General features: G+C 43.6%; 1 protein-coding gene and 1 pseudogene across 1 annotated transcript; both read left to right on the top strand.

Moving 5' to 3' along the window:
* The first annotated feature begins 2,568 nt into the window (after nucleotides 1-2,568).
* Nucleotides 2,569-9,750, top strand: LOC127301080 (uncharacterized). Its single transcript, XM_051331294.2, has 12 exons — nucleotides 2,569-2,776; nucleotides 2,890-2,976; nucleotides 3,071-3,204; nucleotides 7,025-7,083; nucleotides 7,157-7,211; nucleotides 7,321-7,368; nucleotides 8,012-8,048; nucleotides 8,608-8,651; nucleotides 8,728-8,823; nucleotides 8,918-8,965; nucleotides 9,057-9,176; nucleotides 9,319-9,750. The coding sequence occupies exons 1-12, from the start codon at nucleotides 2,728-2,730 to the stop codon at nucleotides 9,397-9,399; spliced, it is 858 nt and encodes a 285-aa protein (XP_051187254.1). The 5' UTR covers nucleotides 2,569-2,727; the 3' UTR covers nucleotides 9,400-9,750.
* LOC139833077 (protein MONOCULM 1-like) lies at nucleotides 4,257-4,915 on the top strand (annotated as a pseudogene).
* Nucleotides 9,751-11,175: the final 1,425 nt, after the last annotated feature.

Raw genomic sequence — 11,175 nt, 5'->3', positions numbered from 1 at the left:
CCCAAGGTTCCCTTTCATTACCATGTTTCTTAGCAATAAAATCTTCTTTAGTATACTTTTTATTTTTAGCATGCTTTTCAGGTTCATCTTCAACTTCTTCTTTATCAGAAACATCATTCTTATCATTATCATTTTCATGTTCATTACCACTTTCAGTTTTCGCATCAGAAATAGAAATACTATTAGGATCATTAATAGGTTCAGAGGATTCTACAACCTTTTTATGTTTCTTCTTCTTTTTCTTAGAAGGAGCACTAGGTTCAATTCGTTGAGAATCTTGTTCAACTCTTTTGGGATGCCCTTCAGGATATAGAGGATCCTAGGTAGAGACACCGCCTCTAGTTGTTACTTCATAAGCATGTTTCTCTTTAGAATTATTTTTTAACAGGTCATTTTACACTTTAGTGAGTTGATCAATTTGAGTTTGAACCATTTGAAAATGTTTGACAAGCATCTTAACATCATTGGAGGTTCTCTCCACAATATCATGCAAATTACTAATAGCTTGAGAATTTTTTATTAGATGATTCTCTACTCTCATATTAAAATTTTCTTGCTTAACAATATAATTATCAAACTCATCTAAGCATTGAGCAGGAGGTTTTGAATACGGAATGTCTTCCCTAGTAAAGCGTTGAAGGGAGTTTACCTCAATCATGGATGAAGGGGGAATTATCTCGCGGAGTGTTAATGTTTTGAATACGGATGGCTGGTACTCCTTTTAATAGAGTACCGGAGCAAAGCATTAACACTCCGTGAACACATGTGATCCTCACATCACCGCCATCCCCTCCGGTTGTCCCGATTTCTGTCACTTCGGGGCCTTTGGTTCCGGACAGCGACATGTGTATACAACTTGCAGGTAAGATCATAAAATAATGCATATTATGATGAAATAATAACATGTTCAGATCTGAGATCATGGCATTCGGGCCCTAGTGACAAGCATTAAGCATAACAAGTTGCAACAATATCATCAAAGTACCAATTACGGACACTAGGCACTATGCCCTAACAATCTTATGCTATTACATGACCAATCTCATCCAATCCCTACCATCCCCTTCAGCCTACAGCGGGGGAATTACTCACACATGGATGGGGGAAGCATTGCTGGTCGATGGAGAGGCGTCGGTGGTGATGATGGCGATGATCTCCTCCAATTCCCCGTCCCGGCGGAGTGCCAGAACGGAGTTTCTGGTCCCCGAGACGGAGTTTCGCGATGTGGCGGCGTTCTGGAGGGTTTCTGGCGACTTCGACTTCCTCCTCACGTTTTTTAGATCGAACCCTTTAAGTAATCCAGAGGAGGGCGTCGGAGGCCAGCCGAGGGGGCCACACACTAGGGCGGCGCGCCCCCCTGGGCCGCGCCGGCCTGGTGTGTGGGGCCCTCGGGCCTCGACCTGGCTTGCCCTTCTGGCTCCGTGAGTCTTCTGGTAAAATATGCCCTTTGGTATAAATTCCGAGGATTTTCCCGAAAGTTGAATTTCTGCACAAAAACAAGACACCAGAGCAATTCTGCTGAAAACAGCGTTAGTCCGTGTTAGTTGTATCCAAAATACACAAATTAGGGGCAAAATAATAGCAAAAGTGTTCGGGAAAGTAGATACGTTTTGGACGTATCACTTCGCATAAAATGGGGTTATATGACTTTAGAGAATAGATAGTTTACCTTCATCTTCTCGTGGGTTCGACACTCAAATACATATTGAATTGTACTACAGTGATCAATAAGGCACACAAAACCCATTTGGATTTTCTAGTTTGGGTGACTGGGTGTCCGAGATAATTCTTACTTGTCAGCGAAAGCATGAAATCCGCGAGGCCAACACTATTAGGTTTTCTTATTTTGCAATTTTTGAACCATGTTTCAAACTATGTGGTAGTTTGTATAATGTTTCTATCTATGGTTAAATGAGAAAATAAAAAATAGGTAAAAATATGTGCATTGGGCTGGTGGGGGCACCCATAGACGCAAACAGACGCGCGATCAAAATAACTATTTTTGTGTTCACGAACCGACACAAACAGACGTGCGTGAGCATTTTAAGCGTCAACTTGCGTCGTTCTGTTGAAGATGCCTTTAATTATTTACAAGAATGGGCTAAAGCCGGAGGAACATAATTGAGAAGTGGTTCGAGCCTAAGACAAAGCAGAGTAGTACAGGCCATAGTGGGGCACGGAGTTCATGAGTCATGAAATTAACACACATTAGGTCATACTTAGCACGGGGGTTTTAGCGGAGATTAGTGGAGATTCTGAATGTATATTTGGTGTAGAGTATGAACGAGTTTAATCCTTGCTCATTCCACTTTTTTCTAAATTTTAGTGTATTTTTTTGCAATCCCCAATACCCTACTTAGTAGATTGGAGATAAAGTATTGTGGAAATTGGGTGACAGCTGAGGTTTCACTACAATACTTTTAGAGTACTATATATCAGACTAATTCCCAATGCACCTGTAATACCAAACAAGTTGTATTCTAGAGATTTATGTTTGAAATTTTATGGGGCAACGAGGAAAACATGTCCAGAATGTTCCGGGTGCTCTTTTTCGATACTGAAAGTTTGAAACTCTCCGCTGTGGCCCCGTCCATCTCTGCTCTTGCGGCCGTAAACCCTCCTGGCTGCCCCTGCTCGTCTCTCCCACTCCACCAATTCCTCGAACACTCGCCGTCGCCGCCGTCTACATTCCATTTCGATCCACCGCCACCACTCCCGCCGGCAGCAATGGAGGAGTACCTGGCGAACATGAAGACCCTCCGCTGCTACATGAACGGTTCGTCCTCGTCCTGCGCTACCAGATCCCCCGTCCCACCCCCCACAGCGAGTCGATCTGATTTCTCCGTCGCCGCCGCCGCCGGCGGCGATGGTTGTGCCGCCGGGCTGCAGATCTGGAAGAGGAGGCAGCGAAGCGGTCGGCGGACGAGCAGCGGCAGCGCACGGCCATCGATGCCCACGACAGCGACACTGCCTTAGGTTCGGATGTCTCTTGTTTCGTCGCGCTCCATTCGCTCTGCTGATTTTGCCTTGCCTGGGTTAATGATGTCTCTCGGTGTTGGTGTTTGGGCAGTGAGGGCGCAGGCGAAGCAGGTGAGCGACGAGGCCGAACACCTTGCCAAGGCGAGGGCGCAGGTCTGTGTGGAGATGGCCGAGAAGCAGGGCAGGATCGCCGCACTGGAGATGGAGTGCGCCACGCTGAAGCAGGTCAGTGTCCGAAATTTGTTTGTTCTAGCTCTCGCAGGGTTTGCTATCCTGCAAATATGTGCACCTAAACCGTAAGGAATTTGATGACATTCCTTTGTTCTGGCTTGTTGGTTGAACCGCAACGCTGCCAATGACAACGAGTGTGATATTTAGATATCCTTGTAGTTTAGTTCTGTGTTATAAATGATAGTGACAGAGTCCTAGCATGCCAGGATAGACACAGGGTCTCTCCATTTACCTCTCCATGCCATCATTGCGTGGAAGCTTGTATGGCTATATAGTTGTTGCATTTGTGTTTTAGTATTGTATACATGAAAGTTCTCAGTGCAATACCGTAGTGAGGTACACATACTCGGATTTAAGATTCCATGGCTGAACTGTTCCAACCAGCATCTTGGTACCAAATTTCTGGCTTGATGTTTGTTCACTTGTGCTCACTATTGCAGGATTTATCTTTACAACTAACTGGCAGCTAATGTCAGTTTCGATTCGGGTTCCAAACTTCCAAGTTGGTACCCAGTCCTAGAAAGCCCATCCATGTTGATATGATTGTAGTAGCCAGCTTGTTAGCAACTTCTGTTTTAGTGATAAAAGAGACCAGGTCCAGCTTTTTTTCCCCTGCAAATAAATATTATAAAATGCATTTTTTTCTGAATTATTTTTTCTTGGACCGATTATTTACAATATGTTGTCTCAATACAAGCAAGTGTATACTTGAAGATATTACTTTCCTTTGGTATTTGTTGACAAGATGGACTGGGCGTTTTTGCTCCCGAGCACATATGAGCTCGTTTTGTGGACCATTCATTTGGTCTTCGGACATGAGCGAGTGTAGTTCTTTAATCGTGATACTGAGCCTAGAAAATATAATAAATGCATGTCACTGGGACAATGTTGACAACAGTGGGCGTTTTTGACGGTAGATGCGGTGGACCTATGGTACAGATGTTAGATGAGCATGCATGCGCCCTGTCTATACTGCTGCTCACCGCTCACGACATGCTCAACCCGTCCCAGCTCGATGAAAATGTGCCCCGCCACCACGGGCACCGTTGGTCGCCTCGCCGAGGGGGCTCGTCCTTGCGCAGACCTGCTGCATCGCGCGAGGGACCGGGACACGTGTCTTCGGCGCCGTGCTTTCTGGTGCTGATCCTAAGGGCAACGCGGCCGACAGCCCAGCGCTCGCTCTACGGGCCAACGAGGCAACGAGGACATCTTCGGCAGCGGCGCACCAGCGGTCGTGGCCTCGTGGGTGTGGCGCCCGCGTCGTCCACAGCTTACCTGACATACAACACGATTGCACTCGCACACCTCACGACCAACCGGAGATTGACGTCCATGCCGCGCACGACGTGCAGTGGACACCGTTTCTGCAGGCCACCTGCGACCATGCCGACAGCAACCTCCGCGCTCACCTGAGGTTAGGATCACCGGCGCCGGCCACGGCAGCTACGTGCTCCTCCGCGCCTAAACCGCCTACGTGCCTTCGAAATGTCCCTCGACCTCGCATTCTGCTTCCACCCGCTGCTCTTCCCCTGCACGGCCTAGCTCGCAGTTGACCCAGTCACAACCACGGTCCATGAGCTACACCTATACGAGACGCTGGCCGTCAACTGCGTGATGTTCCTCCCACGGACTTTCATGGGATAGGTGACCTCGCCGCGTTCTTGAGGTGGGTCTATCAGACGAGCCCGGAGCCCCGCGGTAGCTACGGTCGCCGAGACAGAAGCTGGCGGAGGAAACGACGACGAAGACCAGCGTGGCGGGTGGCCGCTGCTATGGACTTCTCGGTGATGCTCCATGCGCTAGAGACCATAGTGCGGCCGGGCAGTGCGGAGCGGCTGTCGATGGAGCAGTAGGTCCTGAGCATGGCGACTAAGGTTGGAAAGGCCCAACGGCGGTGGCAGGAGTCCCCGCTGCTTCAAGGCGTGCGTCGCCGCGCGGCGCTGGGCGATGACCGGCAAGCACGTTCCACAGTGCAGGTGTGGCTCCGCTCCAGGTATGGCTGCACTGCACTGCTGCACTACCCAGTCTACCCGTCGATCGGAGCAATACGGTCAGGCGCAGAGGAGTCCCGCGGTCAGTGTTTTCTGGTTGTGTACCGACAACAGCCGTCCGTTAAAGCAACGTTAAATATGTGCACAGATGTGGGCCCGTGTGCTGCAAACTGTATGATTTTAAAATTGACATACCATCTACAGCAGAGGAAACGAGTGGTCCAGAAAAGGAGCTCAGCTGTGCTCGGGATCAAAACAGTATTTTCGAAAGTTCTTGTCCTTTTAAAATACTCACACCATTTCATTCGACGTGATCCATGCTCCATTTTATCTCGAGGGATATGTTTGTCTTGTGGGCTGATAATTCCCATGGCAGTACCAAGTCCACGAGGAACTGTGCATGTTATGCCGGTGGCAGTGGACCCTGCAGCGGTGGAGGCAATCCAAGCAGCAGCAGAGGAGATGGCATCTAGACTGGTTAATACACTCTGCAGGGCGGCGGTGGTTCAGCCTAGCTGGAAGCCTGAAAGGTGACAGTTCTTAAGCACTGGCACCAGCGAGGGCATCTACTATTGTTGTAGTGCTCCAAAAGGCTGCAGCGTGCAGCCCTTATACCTTTAGCAGCAGAGGCGGCAACACTTCAGGAGGTGGTCGTGACCGTCGACATGGCAATGGCAGCAATGCATCAAAATACGAGGATTGTCATCGTTGACAAAGAACTAGGTGCAGAATGAGATGTGGTGGGGCCTTTAAGGAACGCATCGTGCTCATGTACAGAAGGCTCCAGGAGGATAAGCATATCGAGCTAATTAGAGGCATGCCATCAGGTGCAAGCTTAATCTTTCGGAAAATGGAGCTGTATTCAACAGCCGTGGAACACATAACACTTGGATGGGATATAACCATGATCACGCATAGCAGCCTGAGGACATGCAGTTCCTCAAACGAGTGTTGCAGTCCGTCATCAGCATGGAGACTCCTGGGCTTGCATCCGCGGGTGCTGCCTAGCAGCATGAGGACATGTTGGTCACTAAAAGAATAGGAAATGTCATGTGAGCTGATAATCCCCATGGCAGTACTAAGTCCGCAAGGGGCTGCAACTTGCAGCAGTGGTTCAGATCCTTAATTAATTAGTTTCCTTTTAATTAAAGATACGATTTGTTTCCAAGTTAGTTATCCTTACTTATCTCCTAAGCTAGGTTGTAACGCAGGTTATATAATGCCTTGCCATATCACTGAATAAAGCTAGCAAGAATAATATCAATCTAGTCTCATTCCCTTCTGGTCCCTGCTCTTCAGGTGCTATCTGCCATTATTTGCTGAACTGTTCTGGCAACATTGCATTGGCATGGCATATTGCTATACACATATGCAGATTAGCGCAACCTAGTGGAACTGTTCGCATCACTTCGCTTTCATTAAAACCTATATCCCATAGTTCGTCTGGTTTTGAGTGATTTTTTCTTGCTAAATTTATGATTTGTTTTATCTGGAGTAAAATAAATTGTATACTTGGTAGGTTATAAAGGTGTTCGTTGAAGAGACCTGTTATAGAATTTCTGACCATGTTTTTACTCGGTGGAATCTTAATATTCCTGCTTTGTCTATCTTTTCCACAAATGCTCAATTTCCACCCTTTGGTCGTGGTATCCAGAGATTAGTTAAGTTTGTAGAATTTAGATAATCTTGCAAGTTGCAACACCATGGTTCACCTTATATTTTTTCGCATGTATGTTTGAATAACATTTCAGACAATAGAGCATCATACATCACGTCTGTAAGCTTGTAATTCTGACTTCTTTGTCATCGTTCATGATTTACAGACATTAGAGCTCCTCCATCAGGAAATCACAAGTACAACCACAAAACTTAGCGAGAAAAGGTACATCTCTGACCCCTAAAAAGGATCATGCTGTGAGTTGTAACATGGACACATCGTTTACTTTTTATGGCAGATTGTTTTACACAAAGACAGCGGAAACTTTGACTGTCAAACTGCAAGAGCATCAGGTTGATATTTTAGTTTGTTCTTATGTTGATATGTTTTGACCAAATTATTTCTTTCATGGGTCTAGCTCTGGATGCCATTTCCTTGAACCACTGCATTTTCACTTTTCAGGATTGGCTTGGTTCAAATAAGAATAAGATGGTTGCAGTAGAACCATTTGTAAGTCTTTGAGTCTCGTAGTAAAACTACTTTGTTTTCTTAACATGATGACTATTTTCGTGTAAAGAATATCATGTCCCTGTTATTTAATTTGTGCAAACAAGAATTAATCTGCTAGTGGAAGAAGACCCTTAGGGATAAGAGATATAGGACCAAAAGGAAGCAAAGAAGGCGGATCTTCCTATGAAATCTTGTATAATCTCATGTGTAATCAGCTCTTGTACGCCTTTTATTTTTTCGTCCTATGTGGTACTAGTTTGAGTCGTGTCCGGCTAGTTCATGGTGATGACTGTTGACTGTCATAGATCAAACGTATCTCTGTGTAGTGAACATATTTTCTGTCCTAATAGCCATTAGCAACCTCTTACCTCTAACCAAAGTAAAAGTAATTTAAGCATTATAACCAATTTATTTGACGTGTTTGTTCATGGTAATTCAGTTCTTAAGTTGTCCGGGAATATTTGTCAAATTATCAAGCCACTTGAAATTTAATAAATAATTTACTTTGATATCCAAGTATCCAACATGTAGTATGCAAGTTTGACCATAAGAAGTAATAGTAGTTGACTGACTCTTCAGTATCTTGTTAAGTGAGGTAAAATATATGTTTATGGTCATTGTTGCAATGTATGTACCCATGCAGGTTGAAGCACCTCCCAACACGCAAAACTTTGTTGAAGGTATGGGTAAACAGAAAGTAAAATAAGCAGTGTCTTTCAGTTATTCTCTTTCCTATTTGGACATGGGTTCTTTCATAGGCTTGTTGTATGCATGTCAATTAGCTTATTGTGGGGTTACGCTAGCCTCACTAGTCGACAAAAAACTTGTTTTCCCCACCTACAAGTACCATCCATACTGCGGGATAGAAAATACTTCTGTTCACAAGCTTGCCAAAACGTCTTATATTTGTTATCGAGTATCTGAAGAGTCTTCACCAGGTGGTTTTCTGAAAAAAAAAAAAGGAAAACAGAAACTTTTGATGGACGCAGTGGGCAGACTACATGTGTGCACTGACCAGCCTGTGTTTATATTATCCGGTTTCTGTTTGAGTGATGTACTTTGCTTGAAATTCTGAGATAAACTATTAGCTTTTATCATGCACGCACCAATTTCAATATCATCTTGCCTTATGGCTTTTCTAAATGCAACATTGAATAACACAAATGGATTTTTTTGTCAAATTGTGAAACTTCGTAATTAATAACCTCACTTGAACATTATTGTTCTGTGTTATTGCAGGGAACGGGTATGGAATGCTTAACTCAACAGGGAGCATAGACAAGGTATACCATGCTTCCCGCTCCCCTCTGGGAAATAAACATTCAAACTGTGATTTGTCTGTCACTAACTAATAAACAGGAATCTGATGTTGGAAGCAAGCAGCTGGAGTTGGCTCAACTTAAGATAGATGATATCAAAGAAAAAAGATCACGACTCCTCTTAGAAATCAGCGAAGTATTCTAATCTGGGACACTTCTAGCCCTATATCTGCCAAGCAGTCGCTATTGCTGTTTTACGAAACTAAAAAAATGATGTACTAACTTTGCAGCATAAGCAGATCCTTGAGCAGGATAGGAACATAACCCGTAGCTTTCCTGTAAGTTCAATGTGTTTCTTTCACCGTAGAAAACATTTGGTTATTAAGTATAATTTGCAAATGTGCCGTTATTTCATCCTGGTGCTTGCAGGCTGCAGTACAGCAGATGGATATGAAGTCCTTGGAGGAGGAATACAAAGCCCTACAATGTGATAAAGCTGGAGAAGTTGAGTACTTGCAGTCTCTTGAAGAACGAATCAACGGAATGAAGGTATTTTGCTGATACTGTTCAGTTTGGTTGCTCCATCATGATTAATGATTTCGTTTTTTTTCTTCTCATGGTGATATACAGGTATGTTATTTCAATGATGTTATGTGCAATTTTAAGAGGCTGGTCATCTTTTTTTCTGCAGGGAGTTTCTGATCCTATCAAATGCTGCTGCGGACTGGAGTACACGGTAGAACTAGGCGGTGAAACCATGTGTGCGAGTTAAACTCATATGTAGATGATCACAGGTCCACTCTGTTCGCACTATGTATATGCGTGTCTGTTGGTACAGCTTGAAAACTCCATATAGAGTTACTAAACGTGATAAATGGACAACTGAAAAGTATACAGCGACAACTTAGTCTATAACTCTATATTACATCCGCTCCCAAATATAAAGCTTTTTTAGAAAGCTGAATTAGTTTTTTCTGAAAAGGCTTATACAGTATTTCGGAATGGAGGTAGTAGTACTTTGTGAAAGCGTGATTTTTTTTGTGTGAAAGCGTGATTTGTAATGTAGGAAGTTGAACTCTTTGGGAGCTTCAGTAGATCTCATAGTACATTCATCATTTGAACAGATAGTGTGTCATTTGTCTACAAATGCGATCAAGTGGTAAGTTAAGGGGAATTACTCGGGATTCGGGAACAACAAGCCATAGTGACAACTGACAAGTTGGCCCACCAAGTTTGAAAGATGAACATGGCGACATCCCTCCGCTCCAACGTTCATGACCAAGCATCATACCACATCTGTTTTTGAGCATATTATATGTAACTAGTTGAATGCCCACATTGCAACGGGATTTCAAATTTCTTTGCTAACCTTCCATGTTAAAACACAATACATGTGTATTCTCACTAATTTGGAGGATATACAAAAGGAGACCTAAACATAATGCACATGTATATTCTCATTAATGTTAGTAATAAGGAGGTCTTTGAAACCAAAAATAGAGCAGGCAATATATTCGTAAGGAGAGCCACCAAATTTAGTACAACATGTCTATCCTAAGCGCGACAAAGAACATAAGATTATTATTTCCCCGTGAAGTCATTATGACTGGCTTTGTCCCTTGTGGCATCACCACTCACAATGGTGTTCTTTGCCTTCTCCTCCATCACAAAAGCAATATCTTTGGAAGGCGGAGTAGTTTTGGTCTTCTTCTTTCCATTCTTCTTATTCTTCTTCGACTTGGGACATATCTAAGTCCCTTTTTTTTTACCTATATTGTCCCATTTGATTGCTCAAAAGATCATTTAAGCTTTATGTCTTCCCTCGGATGCAAGTGGCTAGACCCTTTCAAGTTGATCCTTCAACATAGTGTTCCCCTCAACAAGAGATGCATGCTCACAACCATGATCAATAGAGCAAGCATTAGCAATTATAGCAATATGAAGAAACTTAGAAACCTCTGTTGTTAGTTGAACTTGTAGTTGGTGGTAAGACTTTAAGAGGTTGAAGAGCTTACTCTGCAATGCTTTGAATTCCTTCTTAAGTTTCTCATGATTCTCGCATTCTGTCTAGTGATAGAGTAAAAAATAACAAGAGAACTTTTTTTCTCGAAATCCTTGAAAAAAAGAAGAACTTCTACTTCTTTCGATAAGATCTAATGAAAATTGATAAATCATTTAATATAATTTCCATGCTTAGTGTGTGACAAGAAGTCTAGAATGACCATCAACAAGTTCATCATTTTTTTTATCTTGAGATAATTAGTAAGAGAATATTATCTTAATATCATTAGTAAGTCTAGAATTACTCAAAATAATGCTAGGCAATGGGCAGATTCCCGACGAGTAGTTAGCAAGGAGAGACGATGGAATACTACTATTGCATGGACAGCTAGGAAACTTCTAAAACGATTAGACACTTTCCTTTCCTAATTTATAGAGTAATGCATTTATTAGGTAGCATAACTTAGCAATAATCTGGATGCCCTAATTTTTGGGAGGCCCTGTGCGGGTGCACATCCTACACATGCCCCCCGTACGGGCCTGGTTT

Source organism: Lolium perenne, chromosome 7 (genome assembly GCF_019359855.2).
Source record: "Lolium perenne isolate Kyuss_39 chromosome 7, Kyuss_2.0, whole genome shotgun sequence".
In the NCBI taxonomy this organism is placed as follows: Eukaryota; Viridiplantae; Streptophyta; class Magnoliopsida; order Poales; family Poaceae; genus Lolium; species Lolium perenne.
The sequence above is the reverse complement of the archived record's forward strand: the minus strand, read 5'-3'. Positions and strand labels throughout refer to the sequence as shown.

Coding starts and splice junctions, on each gene's coding strand:
- LOC127301080 (XM_051331294.2), top strand. CDS start 2,728: ATGGAGGAGTACCTGGCGAACATGAAGACCCTCCGCTGCTACATGAAC. Junction 2,977..3,070: donor CGACAGCGACACTGCCTTAG/GTTCGGATGTCT, acceptor GTGTTTGGGCAG/TGAGGGCGCAGGCGAAGCAG. Junction 8,652..8,727: donor CAACAGGGAGCATAGACAAG/GTATACCATGCT, acceptor ACTAATAAACAG/GAATCTGATGTTGGAAGCAA.